This window comes from Panicum virgatum, chromosome 2N (assembly GCF_016808335.1).
Source record: "Panicum virgatum strain AP13 chromosome 2N, P.virgatum_v5, whole genome shotgun sequence".
NCBI classification, from domain to species: Eukaryota; Viridiplantae; Streptophyta; class Magnoliopsida; order Poales; family Poaceae; genus Panicum; species Panicum virgatum.
In genome coordinates this window covers 49,833,128-49,851,775 of record NC_053146.1, presented here as the reverse complement: position 1 = coordinate 49,851,775, position 18,648 = coordinate 49,833,128, and the positions used below count along the sequence as shown (strand labels likewise).

At 46.1% G+C, this 18,648-nt stretch overlaps 1 protein-coding gene across 1 annotated transcript; it reads right to left on the bottom strand.

The window, feature by feature from the left end:
* Positions 1-80: 80 nt before the first annotated feature.
* Positions 81-4,339, bottom strand: LOC120660961 (dicarboxylate transporter 2.1, chloroplastic-like). Its single transcript, XM_039939623.1, has 4 exons — positions 3,504-4,339; positions 2,048-2,361; positions 902-1,350; positions 81-646 (listed from the first exon to the last, which is right to left on the bottom strand). Exons 1-4 carry the CDS (start codon positions 4,275-4,277, stop codon positions 531-533), a joined length of 1,653 nt encoding a protein of 550 aa, XP_039795557.1. The 5' UTR covers positions 4,278-4,339; the 3' UTR covers positions 81-530.
* Positions 4,340-18,648: the final 14,309 nt, after the last annotated feature.

Here is an 18,648-nt window from a genome sequence, read left to right as displayed (position 1 = left end):
TGCTGTTAGTTTCTTAGTTTATATGGAATTGAGAGAGAGAAAGGAATCTGAATTGTTCAGCTAGAAATATAATGTAAAACTTCACTGAAAGCTGGTGTATCCAGCATACCCTGTTTGTTTTCACAATAAAGCAGGGGCTAAATCCTTTGTTTTAAAGAAGCTGTAAAAATGGAGGCAATGTCCTTTGGGTGCACGCCGCTTCGATGCAGCTGCCCAGAGTTTACAGAATGAACTGTAAAAGTACTAATAACAAAAATACTGCAGGAAAATTTACTCAGGAATCTTCCCACAAAAGCATTTCCAGGCCAACATAGATTTACGAGAGAACTGAGTAACTCTACAAGATGGAGAAACAAGACTGCCGTAGCAGCCCGAGAGAACTCCAGTGTGCCGATCACTTCAACTAAAGCTTACTAGCATGAACAACGGTCGTTATTCTGTTATTATGCTCTTTCACTTCCAAACCATGAGGAAGAGCAATTTGTCGATCAGCAAACAAAAAATTCGGACAACTTGCATGGCAGCCGGTGTCAGTAGAGGCCCAAAAATTTCCACCAAATGGAACCAACAACTCCCCAGATCAATGTGTTAACCAAGGCTGTTACAAAACCAAACTTGAAAACATCTGGAAGCTCAAGATACCCCGCTGCAGAATGAAAGCAAACAGGTTTACCATCATACCAGTTGCAAAGGACTGAATTACATATAGAAGGGACCCTTAAAATATGGATTGTCTCATTCTATTCTATAGTATTATCTGTGAAAGTGTGTTTTTTCTTCACTATATTTTTATTTACCAGCTCCCGTTTATAAACCAGAGGGAAACTAACAGAAAAAATCAATTGCCAGGGTTAGAATTGCGAGCTAAAGAATATAGTAATCTAATTTAAAATAGAATTACCTCCAAAGTATACTGCAGCCTGCCCACTACTATAATGAGTTAATGCGCCAAACAGATTTGTGTTGAATGCCAAAGCAAGTGCTGAAAGAACACGAGGAACGCCGGCTGCTACATGCATAGCCAAAAATGCTGAGTACAAGGCTCCAACATGTCCAGTTTGGCTTGCAAATAGATAGTGGATAAGGAAGTAGGAGGCCTCAAGAACACAAAATGCTGCTGGCCAACTCAATGAGAAAGATTGAAGTAGTTTGGCGACACAGCTTGACATCCAAGAAACAATTCCCAGGTTAGTGAGTTGTGCTGCCATTCCAACCAGAACTGCAAACCAAGCCAATGTATCCCACGCTGATTTTTCATTCAAGCAATCATCCCAGTCTAGCACACCGAGCAGGAGAAGGATGGAGAGCCCAAGCATTGCAGCCACAACACTAGACACGCCAATAGCATCCCTGCACAGATATTTGTGCAATAGGTCATAAGAGCTATCCATCACAATAGAGGAAAAACAAAACTATTTCTATGGAACAGCGTGCGTAACATCTCATGTATGGTGTTCTGAAGCACTTTGCCCAATAAGTACATTACTATTTTGTCACTTAAAGAAATGAAAAATAATTTCCAAGTATTTCAGCATGTAATGATTGATACAAATGAATATGGTCACCAGAGATAAACCAATAAACCTTGTGTCATAAAAACCAGAAACCAGTATTTATCCTGGAGATTGATTGTGGTTTCCATTCAAACATCTTAAACATTGAATAAGTGAAATTTTCTCGACAATGTTGAACCACATAACCTTCATAGATTGCAACAGAACAAGATAAAGTTTCCACACGTTAAACTAGGCATCTCAAAAGGAAAAAGAAAAAATGCTGAAATCTTCCCAAGAATGCAAGGAGATCAGAAACAAAGAGCGGGGACAGGATTATATGAATTGATTCGTTATGGCAACTTGATGGTGAAACAATCAAACAATTATTCTGCTTTCACGATTCATTTGACAATTTCATGATGAATGTAACAAAATCATAGGAAGTGCTGGCTAAAGTCCATGCAGATCTTTTATCATGAAAAGAGTAAGATTGAACTGAAATCACAAGCCAATATTGTGAGATGATTTTCTCCATGCATGGCTTAACTTACCCAAAAACCCATAGGGAGACTGCAAGAATCATTGTGCCAATCATAACCCATTCGTTTTTAGTCACAGGACCCATGAGCTTCAGCTTCTCTGCAGCCAATGCTGGGGCATCAGGGGTGTCCTTTGTTTCAGGGGGGAAGATTTTGTATAGCAGATATGGTGTCACAAGCAAAGAGATAATAGCTGGCAAACTAGCAGCTTTGAACCATGATACCCATGGGTTTTTAATAATAACACCAAGCTCCTCTGCTAATTTCAAGCACAACAAGTTTTGTGCTGCAGCAGTCAGGAATAAAGCACTTGAGTTACCAGCTGCCTGCGAAGTAACAGAAACATCAACTCATCAAGCATACCATATTGCAGAAAGTATATAAACACTTACCAATCATGTGTAAACAGAAACCAACTCAAATAATCATGATTGCAATTTGCAAAGGAACATATTTAAACAAATGGAATTCCTAAATTTAGAGACATTTACATGATTTACATCCTATTAGTTACTACTAGAGGATCTGCTGCTATTTGCACCAACATATGGGTCCCACACCTATTGTCAATGAGACTACAGGTTGAGAACTCCTACAATACCCACCGTATGGAAATGTGAATCCACGATTTTCCTTACTTGGGAAACATCTTGGATTTCTATGATTCTATTTTGTAAGGCAACATTTTTTTCTAAATTTATGAGGCAACATGAAGAGACATACTCTCTGATATTTTACAAAAGAACAGGACTTGGTGATTGGCTTGAGAGGAGGCACTTATAAACTAAAAGGTCAATCATCTCATATTGAAGAAGGATTGGTTCAAAACAAGAAACGTTTATCAGGGTTAACTGTTTCTTTCTTCTTATTTTCAAAGAAGACAATAATTTTTACCATCTTAAATCATGAATAGGGACCATTTTGGTGTAGTTTGAACAATGCATTGGTTTTAAGTAAAATCCTCAAAACAACATAACAGCCCCAGTAAGAAACAAACAAATGTATTTATGAAATAGTGTTTTCCCCTTTCGGGAGAAGATTAACTCAACAAGAACTGATATGAGTCATCTGACACACACGGCTTTCTCATTTGCAGGCCTGCAAGAGTCAAGACCCTGCATTCCTCCACTTGGCAAATCATACTGTTGCCATACTGCCATTTGAGTATTTTTTTTCTGAAAATAAAGAAATTCTACCTCCAACATCTATTTGTTCATAACTCCATGAACCATTCTGTGATAAGGTCAATGCAACCAGAAATCAACAATTTCTGTAATCAAATTAGGTTCAGAAAATGAACACTCCAAATTTGGTGGTGAACTGGTGATTAGCAACTAAGTGCATTCACATATCAGAAATGGACAGTCTCTGCCCCATATAATATCTATATGGTCTATATGATCAGGTCGCAATCAGCAAGTTAATCAACTGACCCAATGCGATCTGGTTAATTACATTAGTCGATTACCTGGAATTGCGTCATCACAAGATAGGATCCAAGTTTCCGCGACGATGGATGGTTGGGCTTGCTCTCAGCCGAGAGGGAGAGCGACTTGATGATGGGCAGGAAAACGCCCCCGGCCCTCGCCGTGGTGCTGGGCATGGCCGGCGCGATGCAGGCCTCACTTATGGTAAGCCCGTAGGACAGCCCCAGCGTGCTGCTCCCGAGCAACTTGACGAAGTAGGTGGCGATGCGGTCGCCGAGGCCGGTCTTGACGAACCCGCGCGCGAAGAAGAAGGAGATGACGATGAGCCAGATGACCTCGTTGGTGAAGGCGGAGAAGGCGGCGGTGAAGGGGAGCGTGTGCGTGGCGACGGCGGCCGTGAGCCCGAGGAAAGCCCACGCGCCGACGGGGAGCGGGCCCAGCACCAGCCCCGCGATGGTGGAGAGGAAGATGGAGAGGAGCTGCCACGCCTGTTGGCTCACCTCGGCGGGCCGCGGCGCCAGGAACCGCACGGCGAGGCCGACCGCGATAGAGATGACGAGGGGCACGAGCTTTGCACCGGCGGACTCGGGCTCGGGGTTTGAATCGGGTGTTGGGGAGGCGAGGAGAGGCAGGAGGCGGCGGCGGCGAGGGATGGGGGTCAGGCGATGATGTTGCGGGGAGGGAAGGGAGAGGGAGTTGTTAAGGTGGGAGAAGGGGGCGTGGAGGTGGTGGACGAGGAGGCGGCGGCGGAGATGGCCCGGCGCCGGTACCGGGAGAGGAGGTCGGTGGGCGACGGCGAGGCGGAGGCTCTCCATCGGCGGCCGCGGAAAGCGGCGGAGCGGTCGAGGAGGCGGGCGGTGGTTTCAGTCGTTCAGTTTGCGGAGAGCGACCTTTTTGAAGTGTTTGGTAGCCTAGAAACTAACGGCTGAAATCGAATCATGGTGCGGACGATGGGTTCAAGTTGACTCACTCACTGACATGTGGGGTATACGTGGAGGGCCATTTGGCAGTGCAAATGTGCAATCAGGGCAAGTCGTGGCGGCCGAGGAGGCGCAGAGGATACCGGAGTGGAAGTGGGTCCCTGTGGGCAGTGCTGTGCCTGAGCAGCGGTGGATCCGCACGCGACTTCGTTGTCGTCCGATGAGATATGAACGATCTGGATGCTAGTTATTGTCGCGCTCAGGATCTGGACTCTTGCAGATGCCCACGTTTCCAACGGCGAAATTCTGTGTGGCTACCTTTTCAAAATAGGGGTAGCATCATTAGTCCTTGATCTTTTTTTCTTTGCGAAAAGTCCTTGATCAATTGACCCAAGTTATTGATTCTTCCTCATCAAGAGGTGTGGGTCTTTCATTAAAAAAGAGAGTCCGGAATGCCCCTTTGCCCCGTGTACCACAAAAAAAATTGAAGTATTATAATTCTCTTGAATATTTCTTATTTTTCCATTTATAATAAGAATTAAACACTATGAATTTTGTTAGGATTCTTATAGGATGCACGCATCCATAAGAATTTTGGAGGAAATTATAATTAGGTTGTACTTTGCAGTGACTTTCTTTGTACTTAGCTTTCTCTTCTATTTCATGTGTTTTTCTTATGTTGTATCCAAAGGTTATATCAGAAAACTCTACATCTTGAATTTTAATAGGACAAGTTCCATGCAACTCTGATATTCTGCATTTTGTACTTTAAGAACCCTGTGTCTCAAAAAGGCATGTGGTGGGACGGAACCTGACCTAACCCGCTCGAAAAATTCCGGACCCGATCAATGTATTGTTCGAGTCTGAATTGAGATTTGCGGCACTCTACAAAAGTTGGATCAGTCACAGGCTAACTTTTTGACCTAAAATTCAAAAAACCTGACATGATCAGAAAATTATACATAAATAATTATGTTTACCTCAACTGATCCGAACCCATCCGCTCGCATGTCAGATTGAGCTCTGCTAAAAAAATCAGCCTGATGTTGAGGTCAGGTCGGGAGTGGGCCGAAGGAAAAACAACAATATTTTTTTGGTCCAACCGGACCCAATAAATGATCAAATCTACATGTAGTATTGTGAGAATACAAATGTTTTGTATTGTATGAGGATGCTACAAAAGGGTAACTCTGGTTTCTACACTAAGAAGAATCAATGCTTGTCTGGATAATTTCCTTTTAATACGTATAGATTGTAGCGGAAATGAAACAGTTTCTCTACCAATCCCTAATTATATGTATGAATTGAAGAGTATTATGAAGTATCCAAACAAAGTCTCAAGTGGATACATGAAAAAAGGCCAAGCCAGTATATGATTGTTGCATTTTTAATAAAATTGTTGCATTTGTATCTAATCTGTAATAAAAAAAGGTTGGAGTTAGGCTTGACCAAAGAAGAATTCAACTCGTGTCGATGACATGTTGACAAAAATCTTTTTGAACAGCTTTACTCTGTCCAGGAGATCAAACGTACCTTTTGTGACTAGGTCCATTGCATCAGTTTACAGTAACCAAAATGTGGAACTTTTTCACGGGGTTATGAGGGCCGAACTGCCCAACCCCTCTCATCTGTATCGGACGAAGACAAAGGTTAGTACAAAGGTTAGTATTGCTAGCAACATGCACGTTTACGGGTAATATAAATTTCGCCCAAACATATATATGAGACCATTAATTTTGTGCGTGACCATGCGAGACATTGATTGTCCATGTTCCGATTGATTTATCCGGTTGATTTATCCGTGTTCCAATTAGAATTTCAATTGACGAACTAAGGAATCATTGATTACTTTAGAAATTGCATATATGATACTACCCATCAAGCACCAATTCTACATGGTTTCGGACTTGCGATTCTTCTAGACCCACATGTCAACGACACATGACGGACCAAAATTTAATGTACGACAGAGACAATCCGCTCTTTATAAATAGGTAAAAATAAAGATTACATCCTAGCCTCCATGCTCAGGAATCAGGATCAGTCTCAAACATCATGTGAAAAAGAGAAACAAATAAATCCATTCTACTACTCCTGGTCCAGCCAGTCACCTCATCACACTTCTCCCCCCCTCTGGATCAGCAACTCCGCCCTAGATGATGAGGACATCAACACCAATGATACATCCACACCACCACCAACACCGGCAGCTGCGACATCCCCACCACTTGGTCCTATTACTCGCGCTCGTGTCCGTCAACTCAATCATCAAGTAAGTTCATTGTTAACCTCTTGCCTATTATATTTAGATAATGGAAACGCACGTACTCTTGTTTTGCTTAGGAATGATGGAGAGGATAAGAAGGGGAGCGGCTTTTGCGTGGACTCGTTTTGGACAGCAAGACAGCACCAACTTGTAACAGCGCCCACGACTTCATCCGGACATCGTTTGGGGCGTTCAAGTACTTCATGGAAAGCTTATGAAGTCTACTTTCAGATGGATCCAACATCATCATCAGATTAGTACGGAGCTAAGAATTATCGTCAAAATGATGCTACACGTCCATACTTGGGCTGCGTCTTTTGTATCTCATCCAGCCCACTAGGGGCCATTTTAAGTTAGGGTTTTGTGTTCAGCACCCTCTTGGGTGCTCTCCCCCTATATAAACCAGTAGCAGCCACCAAAAAACACTTGGGTTTTGTTTAGATGTAAGTTTGCCATTTGCAACTTCCTGGAAGCGCGCGTGTAGCGATTACCGCCCGTCTTCTTGTATTCAGAACCCCAACTTGTTGAATCCAGATTCAGTTCGTGATTCGTATCTTTAGATTTCAGTGCTTGTTTACTTGTTCTTGCGAGTTCTTCGATTTGCTTGCAGGTTCAAGGTTGTTCTTAGTATAGCAAGAACAACACAAATTGGCGGCGGTGTAACTGTCGCTAAGACGCAGCGCAGCCCTTGTGGTGTTGTAGTCGGGCAGCACAACATCGATCCTCCTCAAATCGAGTTATCCCCCACTCTCATCGAAAGATTGGGAACAAACCCCAGCCGGTTCTATCATGTGGTAATCAGAGCAAGGTTTTTCGGTGAGAGATTCTACCCATCCCTTTACCTACAGTCCAGAAAACTCCACAAAATAGGCTAGATCTGAAATCCCCAAAATAAGTTTGAGCCTTGCTGATCTTCTTAGTTCTTTGCTTGTTGAGTTTTCAATTGCATTGTTTGGACTACTTGTTGGTTCTTAGTGGTTTAATCTTTAGAGTTTTGAGTTCTGTTCACGCTTTAGTCACCACGAAATCCACCAAATTCTTTCATTTTCCGCTGTCGTTTCTACCACAACGAATCCATCTTGTCGTGTCTCAAGGAGGAGGGCCACAACCGGGTGGCGTAGTACACCCGCATAATCCCAGAGGGTGGTTACACGGGGAAGTGCAAGCGATTCGACAGATCTACTTATGAAGCAAGAACTCAAAAACACACGGGGATTTAGAGTGGTTCGGGCCGCCGGAGCGTAATACCCTACGTCCACTGAGAGTTCTATTGCTCTTGTGTCCGTGGATGAGTCTATCCTCTGCCTCCAAGTCCCTTTGAGGATGTATAGTTTACCATGAAAAAGACATTAATAGTGCTTTGTGAATCTCTTTCCAGATACACTTCGTCGCCCTGTATACTCTCTGACCGAGGGGGACCTTCACCTGTCCCATCGGCGAGGCGCCTGTTGAGGCGGTGTAGGTTGCGGAGTAGACTGTTGGGGTCTACCACGTAGGCGTTATGATACTCCGTCGCCAAGCAGTCGTGTCTAACTGGCGTTGCAGACTGACGCGCGTGGCGTGGGCGGCGCAAGAGGCTGCACTATGTGCTTTGGTAACGAGCGGTCAATAGTACAGCCTGGCAAAAGTCATCTCGGGCTCTGCTGTGGCAGAGCGCACTTACGTCTCCCGCATTGAATGCGGTAGGTGGGCAAGTCTTCCCGGGGAAGCTTCGCGGCCGCACGCGTGCCTGCGCCTGCGGACACGTGACGGCTCCGGACCCCCCCAAGCGGGGTGTCTGTTCCCTCCCCACTGAGGGGTCTGGATGTATATGGGGGTCCGAGACTCCGTAGGAGGTCCGGGGCCTCCAGCTGTTTTGGCCGAGCACCCCCCTCTCCGGGACACGCTGCGTCACCGGACCTGTTCCCGAGCGGGAAACGGGTCCGGGACCGTTGGACCGGTGAGATGGAGCCGGACCCCAGGGGTCCGGCTGCTCAGCTCCTTAGGGCGTAGTTACGGATAACTACGCGAGTCTTGACACAGCATGAGGGGGTACCCTAGTCCAGAGGTACCGACAGTGGCCCTCGGGCCCACCTCGAGGGAGGTATGAACCCACAGGTGGGGCCATTATTGTGACGTGTTCCGACGCAAACCTGGTTGCCTTGGCGTGCTCATGTCGAGAGCGGGTGCTCCGGACCCCCTAAAGGCCGTAGCACTTGTTGCCAGGTTCAGATACTAGAGCACTCTCCGCAGGGCGGCGAAGGTGCAGGCTTAGGGTACGGAACTAAGCTAAGCGGCTACACGGACCTCGAACCGCCTAGGGAGCGAGCACCACTTCGCCGGACCCGGCTTCAGGCGACTGTGGCGAGCGGTCTTCGCCGGAGCGGGCCACCGGAGTAGACCTGAGTGACCGTGGCGAGCGGTCTCCACCGGAGTGGGCCACCGGAGTGGACCTGAGCGACCGTGGCGAGCGGTCTCCGCCGGAGCGGGCCACCGGAGTGGACTTGGGCGACCGTGGCGAGCGGTCTCCGTCGGAGCGGGCCACTGGAGTGGACTTGGGCGACCGTGGCGAGCGGTCTCCGCCGGAGCGGGCCACCGGAGTGGACTTGAGTTATTGCCATTGATCCAACGAGATACGTCACCGGACCTTGTGGTAGGGCATAGGAAACCACGCCTTATACCAGAAAGGAGTCCGGACCTCTAGGCACGGCAGCCTCGGATACTAGGGGACTCGTAACAGGGCAGTGAAGTGCGTAGGCTTAGGGTACGTTACCAGGCTAAGCGGCTATGCAGAACTTCTCCACCCTAGGATACAAGAACCACTTCCCCGGAGCAGGTCCCTAGGAGTTCGGGCCACCTTCCAGCTAGAAGGGGTATCACAGCCTGTCCACAAGCCAGCAAACTCAATGTGGATCGTTAGCAACAACGGAAAGACTCCGCACGAAAGAAGGAAACAATCAAGCCGAACGGACAAGTGCCATTAAGTTAATGTAAAGATAAGACTGAGAAAGCAAATCTCCTTCATTACTTGATTCGTGGTGTACATCAGAGGTCGGGATTATGAGGGTGAACCTCTACCGCTCTGGACCACTTGCTGGTGTTGCCTGTTTGTGCGATGAAGCCAGAGGTCGGGTTCACAAGGGCAGACCTTTACCGCTCTGGACCACACGTAGGCACTACATCATTACAAAGAAGAAACACACTCAATCCTATCTAGTGGTAACCTACAGTCGTCGCCTCGTAAGGCATGCACATTCCTGGCCGGAGTGGAACTGCCACCTTGGAGGTTCTTCTCAGTCGTTGGGGGAGAAGGCGCCCTGGACGTGCCTATACAGCATCATCCAGCATTACCTCGGGAGCTTGCAGGGCCCTCCTCAGCACAAAAACTGTTTCATGCTCAGATAGCATGAGAACAACTTCTTTGGCTTTGAATGGGAGTGGCCCTGTCGTTGCCAGCTACCGTCGGAAGCCAGCCCGATGGCCGCTCATAGTGAGCTGAAGCCAGCCTGACACCCTGGCGCAGCGGAAGGACGGGTGCTTGTTTGGACGAGCACGGAGCGTGGAGAAGGGCGGTCGTTCGCCGGCTCCACCTTGGTGCTGGCACAGGGCCCCCCCGTGCCTTGCGATGGAGGTCGATGCCTGTCTACAGCAGTTCTAAGGGAGGCTTGAGCCAGGCGAGGGAGAAGGCGACAGACATCCTTCCCGAGCCACAGCCGTCGGCTTCAGGCTCCATCTTGATAGGAAACCTTGAGCCGACGCCGTGCCGCCGCAGGGGACCCCCGGTGGTTGCTTGAGAGAAAACCTTGAGCCGACGCTAAGGTGTCGCAGGGTGATGCACAGCAGGCGTCGCCCCTGCGCGCCACCGTGCCGGCTCTGAGGTGTCGCAGTGGCGACGCACAGCAGGCGCCGCTGCCGCGCGCCACAGCACCGAGGACACTGCTGCCTCGGTGCCAGGGCATGCGGCATAGGTGACGCCGTGCCGCTCTTCATCTTCTCGTCGGCGTTGCAGAGGATGAGCTCAACCTCAGAAGCCAGGAGGTGAGCGAAGATCTGGCCAACGCTTGTGCGATCCCCACGGACGGCACCAAATGTCGTGGCTCAAGGAGGAGGGCCACAGCCGGGTGGCGTAGTGCACCCGCCTAATCCCAGAGGGTGGTTACACGGGGAAGTGCAAGCGATTCGACAGATCTACTTATGAAGCAAGAACACACGGGGATTTAGAGTGGTTCGGGATGCCAGAGCATAATACCCTACGTCCATTGAGAGTTCTATTGCTCTTGTGTCCGTAGATGAGTCTATCCTCTACCTCCGAGTCCCTTTGAGACCTGATTCCTTCTCTAGCGGGCGTCCCCCTTTTATAGCGCAAGGAGGATGCGTACACAGGCGTTGAACCCCGACAGGTGGGCCCAACAAAGATGTATAGTTTACCATGAAAAAGACATTAATAGTGCTTTGTGAATCTCTTTCCGGATACGCTTCATCGCCCTGTAGACTCTCTGACCGAGGGGGACCTTTACCTGTCCCATCGGCGAGGCGCCCGTTGAGGCGGTGTAGGTTGCGGCGTAGACTGTTGGGTCTACCGCGTAGGCGTTATGATACTCCGTCGCCGAGCTGTCGTGTCTAACTGGCATTGCAGACTGACGCGCATGGCGTGGGCGGCGCCAGAGGCTGCACTGTGCGCCTTGGTAACGCGCGGTCAATAGTACAGCCTGGCAAAAGTCACCTCGGGCTCTGCTGTGGCAGAGCGCACTTACGTCTCCCGCATTGAATGCGGTAGGTGGGCGAGTCTTCCCGGGGAAACTTCGCGGCCGCGCGCGTGCCTTTGCCTGCGGACACGTGACGGCTCCGGACCCCCCAAGCGGGGTGTCTGTTCCCTCCCCACTGAGGGGTCCGGATGTATATGGGGGGTCCGGGACTCCGTAGGAGGTCCGGGGCCTCCGGCTGTTTTGGCCGAGCACCCCCCCTCTCCGGGACACGCGGCGTCACCGGACCTGTTCCCGAGCGGGAAACGGGTCCGGGACCGTTGGACCGGTGAGATGGAGCCGTACCCCAGGGGTCCGGCTGCTCAGCTCCTTAGGGCGTAGTTACGGATAACTACGCGAGTCTTGACACAGCAAGAGGGGGTACCCTAGTCCAGAGGTACCGACACATCTTCCCAGATCTGAGCACTGGAAGAATACAATCTGGAAAGCTTATCTTGTGTTCTTTCCAATGGATCTAACCTTGCTCCCAAATTCCTTCTGAGCGATTCGCAGTAGCGCTTGAGATTCGCGACCTGCTATCTAAAACTCGAGATGTTGATCTGATTTCGAAGGAGCTGTGTGAAGTAATACCTTTGTTTGGGTTGTAGTGATACTGGAAAAAAAAAGAGTTTTAGCCCCTAAAAAAAAAGGAAAGAAAGAAAGAAAGAAAAACAAAAAAAAGGGAAAACAAAAGAGAAGGGGGCAAAAGTTGTTGGTTCTTTGCATTTCATTGCTGCTTTGGCGTGTGACAATGCTTGTGTTCAGGCTCACGTCTCTAGCTTGATTTACCCCTAGGACTAGCATAGGACCATCAATGAATGATTATTCAACTTGCTTTGACTAACGTGGTTCTAGCTGTAACTTGATTTGTTTTCTTTGCAACCTCCTATAGCTCCACAGATTATCTACAACATCACAAGGTTGTGCTTGTGTAACCATTTGTGTTGTTCTTGCTGGCCGCCAACCCCTCCTGTTCAGCAAGTTGAGAATTAGTAAGAACTTGTGTAATAGGTTGAGAGAGAGGGCCTCAAATTAAGCACCTCTAGCTATAGGGAATTTGTTCTACTTCACTTGTTCCTGTTTGCTCTTGTGCTTTTACCATGGCAGGTTTGGGAAATGAAGACGAGGATGATGGAGGACCGCTTACACCTCGTACCAAGGGCATCACGCAACATTTTTGACAGCAAGTGAGGCAGTACACCAATAGGATTGATAATGATTTGCAGGTAATAAATGAGAAGATAGGACAAATGGAGGCCGCGCAGATTACCAATAACATCAAGCTTGCACGGTTGAAGGCATCGGTTGGTCGCGTGGACAAGAGTCTCGCTGCTCTTCTGAGGCGCTTTGATGAGCTCCACGTGAAGACGAATAAGCAGCATAGAGGACGCGACCAAGAGGATGAGGATGGTGCTGATTATGCTGCTGACACAGAAGTTGAGGATCGAGGTCAGTGACGTCTACGCCAGAACCGTCGAGGTATGGGTGGACAATGTCTACGTGAGGTACATAACAATGACAATGCTTTCAGTAAGATTAAATTTAAGATACCCTCTTTTGATGGTAAATATGACCATGATGCTTATCTTACTTGGGAGATGGTTGTTGAACAAAAGTTTACTTGTCATAATTTTCCTGAGAATGCATGTATTAGAGCTGCAACTAGTGAGTTCACAGATTTTGCTTCCGTTTGGTGGATAGAACATAGCAAGAAAAATCCTAATAACATGCCACAAACTTGGGATGCTTTGAAACGGGTCATGAGGGCTAGATTTCTTCCATCTTACTATGCATGTGATCTATTAAAACCGCTACAGCAATTAAAACAGGGTACTAAAAGTGTAGAAGAATACTATCAAGAGCTGCAAATGGGTATGCTACGCTGCAATTTAGAAGATGATGTGGAACCTGCTATGGCTAGATTTTTTGGCAGGTTAAACCGCGAAATTCAGGATATCCTTACTTATAAAGAGTACACTAACATAACCAGTTTGTTCCATCTTGCTTGTAAAGCTGAAAGGGAAGTGCAGGGACGACATACAAGTACCAAGACTAACAATTCTGCAGGGAGGAATTTTTCCATGCAACCCTGTTCGAGCATTCAATCCACTGGGCGTGCTGTTGCACCATATTCATCATCAGCTCGGACAGCACCCCCACCTTCTAGCGACAAGCCTCATGACAGCGCCACAAATTCAGCAGCAAAGACCGCGCAAAAACCTGCTGCAACCACTTCATCGGTGGCATCCACGGGCAGGACAAGAGACATTCAGTGCCACCGCTGCAAGGGATTTGGACATGTCATGCGTGACTGCCCAAGCAAACGTGTTTTGATTGTAAAAAATAATGGTGAGTACTCCTCTGCTAGTGACCTTAATGAAGATACACTTGCACTTCTTGCGAATGACCATGCAGGTAGTGAGGAGTGCTCGGAAGAACATATTAATACAGCTGAAGCCGACCACTACGAGAATCTCATTGTGCAGCGTGTGCTGAGCGCGCAAATGGAGAAGGCAAAGCAAAATCAGCGGCATACATTGTTTCAAACAAAGTGTGTAATCAAAGAGCGTTCGTGCCGTGTGATCATCGACGGAGGTAGCTGCAACAACTTGGCTAGCAGTGACATGGTGGAGAAGCTTGCGCTGACCACCCAACCACATCCGCATCCATATTGCATTCAATGGCTGAATAACATTGGTAAGGCAAAGGTAACTAAACTTGTGCGAATCAATTTTGCCATCGGATCCTATAAAGATATTGTTGAATGTGATGTTGTACCAATGCAAGCATGTAGTATTCTGCTAGGAAGGCCATGGCATTTCGATAAAGATTCTATGCATCATGGTAGATCAAATCAGTATTCCTTTCTATACCATGATAAAAAAATTGTGTTGCATCCAATGACTCCTAAAGCGATTTTAAAAGATGAATTTACTAAAGCTAGTAAAATGAAGAATCAGGAACAGACTAAAAAGTGAAATTGTGGCAAACGAACTTGAGAAGCACAAAAAGAGAAGTGACAAATCTGTTCATGATAATAAAAATGAGATCAAGCTGAAAGGGGCATGTTTCATTGCTACTAAATCTGATTTGGATGAGATTGATGCTACAACCACTGTTTGCTATGCCTTGATTTACAAACAAACTTTGTTTTCACTTGAGGACATACCTCTTTCCTTGCCTCCTGTTGTCACTAATGTTTTGCAGGAGTATGCGGACGTTTTTCCGAAGGAGGTGTCCCCGGGGCTGCCACCAATTCGTGGGATTGAGCACCAGATTGACCTTATTCCTGGGGCCTCCTTGCCTAACCGTGCACCATATAGGACCAATCCGGAAGAGACTAAAGAGATTCAACGCCAAGTGCACGAATTGCTCGACAAAGGTTATGTGCGTGAGTCCCATAACCCTTGTGCCGTTCTCGTACTTTTAGTTCCTAAGAAAGATGGGTCATGGCGCATGTGTGTGGATTGTAGAGCGATAAACAATATCACAATTAGATATCGTCATCCTATTCCTAGGTTAGATGATATGCTTGATGAATTGAGCGGTTCAATTGTGTTCTCTAAAATTGATTTGCGTAGTGGGTACCACCAGATTCGCATGAAGCTAGGAGATGAATGGAAAACTGCATTTAAAACTAAGTTCGGCTTGTATGAATGGTTGGTCATGCCTTTTGGGCTCACTAATGCACCTAGCACTTTCATGAGATTGATGAATGAAGTTTTGCGCGCTTTTATTGGTAGATTTGTGGTAGTATATTTTGATGACATTCTATCTATAGCAAATCATTAGAAGACCATCTTGATCATCTGCGTGCTGTCTTTGATGCTCTACGTGATGCACGCTTGTTTGGTAATATGGAGAAGTGCACCTTTTGCACAGATCGAGTATCTTTTCTTGGCTATGTTGTGACACCGCAGGGAGTTGAAGTTGATCGAGCAAAGGTTGAAGCCATTCACAGCTGGCCGGTTCCCACAACGGTCACCCAAGTGCGAAGCTTCCTAGGACTTGCTGGATTTTATCTTCGTTTTGTGAAGGACTTCAGCACCATTGCAGCCCTGCTGCACGAACTCACCAAGAAGAGTACGATATTCACTTGGGCTGCAACACATCAGAATGCTTTTAACATGCTGAAAGATAAGTTAACACATGCACCATTACTCCAACTTCCAGATTTCAGCAAAATCTTTGAGCTTGAATGTGATGCTAGTGGGATTGGTTTGGGAGGTGTGATGCTGCAAGAGGGCAAACCTGTAGCGTATTTTAGTGAGAAATTGAGTGGTCCCGTTCTGAATTATTCTACTTATAATAAGAAATTGTATGCTCTTGTGCGAACATTAGAAACATGACAGCATTACCTTTGGCCCAAGAAATTTGTCATACATTCTGACCATGAATCTTTGAAGCATATTCGTAGTCAAGGAAAGCTGAACTATAGGCATGCAAAGCGGGTTGAATTCATTGAGTCTTTTCCCTATGTCATCAAACACAAGAAAGGGAAAGAGAATATTATTGCTGATGCTTTGTCTAGGAAGCATACTTTGTTAACACAACTAGACTACAAGATCTTTGGTCTAGAAACAATTAAGGAGCAATATGTTCATGATGATGATTTTAAAGATGTGTTGCTGCATTGTAAAGAGGGTAGAACATGTAACAAATTCGTGGTTAATGATGGTTTTGTGTTTAGAGCTAACAAGCTATGCATTCCAGCTAGCTCTATTCGTTTGTTGCTGCTACCGGAAGCACATGGAGGCGGATTGATGGGACATTTTGGAGCAAAGAAGACGGAGGACATCCTTGCTGGTCATTTCTTTTGGCCAAAGATGAGAAAAGACATGGAGAGATTTGTTGCTCGCTGCACCACATGTCAAAAGGCGAAGTCTCGACTAAACCCCCATGGTTTGTATATGCCTTTACCTGTTCCTAGTGTTCCTTGGGATGATATATCTATGGATTTTGTGGTTGGTTTGCCTCGTACTAGGAAAGGGCGTGACAGCATTTTTGTGGTGGTGGATAGATTTTCAAATATGGCATACTTCATACCTTGTCATAAGATAGACGATACTACGAATATTGCTGATTTGTTCTTTCGGGAAATTGTGCGTTTGCATGGTGTGCCAAATACCATTGTTTCATATCGGGATACTAAATTTTTAAGCCACTTTTGGAAAACCTTATGGGCTAAGTTGGGGACCAAGCTTTTATTTTCTACCACTTTGTCATCCCCAAACTGATGGTCAAACTGAAGTAGTGAATCAAACTTTGTCAACAATGTTGAGTGCTGTTTTAAAGAAGAACATTAAAATTTGGGAAGATTGTTTGCCTCACATTGAGTTTGTTTATAATCGTTCGCTACACTCTACTACAAAGATGTGTCCTTTTTAGATTGTTTATGGCTTAATTCCTCGTGCTCCTATTGATTTAATGCCTTTGCCAACTTTTGAAAAATTGAACTTTGATGCGACGCAACATGCTGAATTGATGTTAGAACTACATGCAACAACTAAACAAAACATAAAACGCATGAATGCTAAGTATAAGATTGCTGGTGATAAAGGAAGGAGGCAATTGACTTTTGAACCAGGAGATTTGGTTTGGTTGCATTTGAGAAAGGAAAGGTTTACTGAATTGAGAAAATCTAAGTTGATGCCTAGAGCTGATGGACCTTTTAAAGTGCTGCAACGAGTAAATGAGAATGCATATAAGCTTGATCTTCCTGCAGATTTTGGGGTTAGTCCCATATTTAACATTGCAAATTTGACATCATACTTGGGAGAGGAGGATGAGCTTGAGTCGAGGACGACTCAAATACAAGAAGGAGAGGATGATGACGACATCAACACCAATGATACATCCACACCACCACCAACACCGGCAGCTGCGACATCCCCACCACTTGGTCCTATTACTCGCGCTCGTACCCATCAACTCAATCATCAAGTAAGTTCATTGTTAACCTCTTGTCCATTATATTTAGACAACAGAAACGCACGCACTCTTGTTTTGCTTAGGAATGATGGAGAGGATAAGAAGGGGAGTGGCTTTGCGTGGACTGGTTTTGGACAACAAGACAGCACCAACTTGTAACAGCACCCATGACTTCATCCAGAATTCGTTTGGGGCGTTCAAGTACTTCACGGAAAGCTTATGAAGTCTACTTTCAGGTGGATCCAACATCATCATCAGATTAGTACGGAGCTAAGAATTATCATCAAAATGATGTTCAGACGTCCATACTTGGGCTGCATCTTTTGTATCTCATCCAGCCCACTAGGGGCCATTTTAAGTTAGGGTTTTGTGTTCAGCACCCTCTTGGGTTCTCTCTCCCTATATAAACCAGTAGCAGCCACCAGAAAACACTTGGGTTTTGTTTAGATGTAAGTTTGCCATTTGCAACTTCCTGGAAGCGCGCGTGTAGCGATTACCGCCCGTCTTCTTGTATTCAGAACCCCAACTTGTTGAATCCAGATTCAGTTCGTGATTCGTATCTTTAGATTTCAGTGCTTGTTTACTTGTTCTTGCGAGTTATTCGATTTGCTTGCAGGTTCAAAGTTGTTCTTAGTATAGCAAGAACAACACAAATTGGCGGCGGTGTAACTGTCGCTAAGACGCAGCGCAGCCCTTGTAGTGTTGTAGTCGGGCAGCACAACGTCGATCCTTCTCAAATCGAGTTATCCCCCACTCTCATCGAAAGATCGGGAACAAACCCCAGCGGGTCTCTATCACTGGAACTAGAGCTGGAGGCCTCTGCAGTCTGTACCCAGTTCATTGGAGCCTCCCTGATCTTAGTCTGATTAGTTGGATGTCAACTTTTGCCGAATCAAAATCATGGCAAAGCTAAGATATTGGCTTACCAAAATTAGATATGCTAAAGTACTGTCAAGAAATTTAGGTATTTATCTGAGTTAGTATCAAAACATGGCAACCAATATTTTCCCTATGTAATGTTTGAGGAAAGGTTATAGTAACATACCATTATTTTGGTCACAAATATTAAAATACCAACTTTTAGGTATGAATCAATTGGTAGTCAAATTTTATTAGCATATCCTGATTTTGGCTTAGCAAAAAATTGGTATCCAACCAATCAAAATTTTAAGACGACACTTTCCAACCTCGAGCCAATATCATCCAATTGTGGAATCCTTTTAACAGCATGACAATACCTGTATACTGATTACAAATGGTGGATGTATATCCGTGTACATCGCGTCAAAAAGAAAAATCTAGAGCGACGAGCGAGAAAGAACAAAAGAGAGGCCGAGAAACACATGAC

Bases quoted from the DNA above. Each gene is read 5' to 3' on its own strand.
- LOC120660961 (XM_039939623.1), bottom strand. From the start codon at position 4,277: ATGGAGAGCCTCCGCCTCGCCGTCGCCCACCGACCTCCTCTCCCGGTA. The intron at 2,362-3,503 runs GTAATCGACTAA...GTTACTTCGCAG, and splicing joins TTGTGATGACGCAATTCCAG to GCAGCTGGTAACTCAAGTGC. The intron at 647-901 runs GTAATTCTATTT...TTCATTCTGCAG, and splicing joins GGCTGCAGTATACTTTGGAG to CGGGGTATCTTGAGCTTCCA.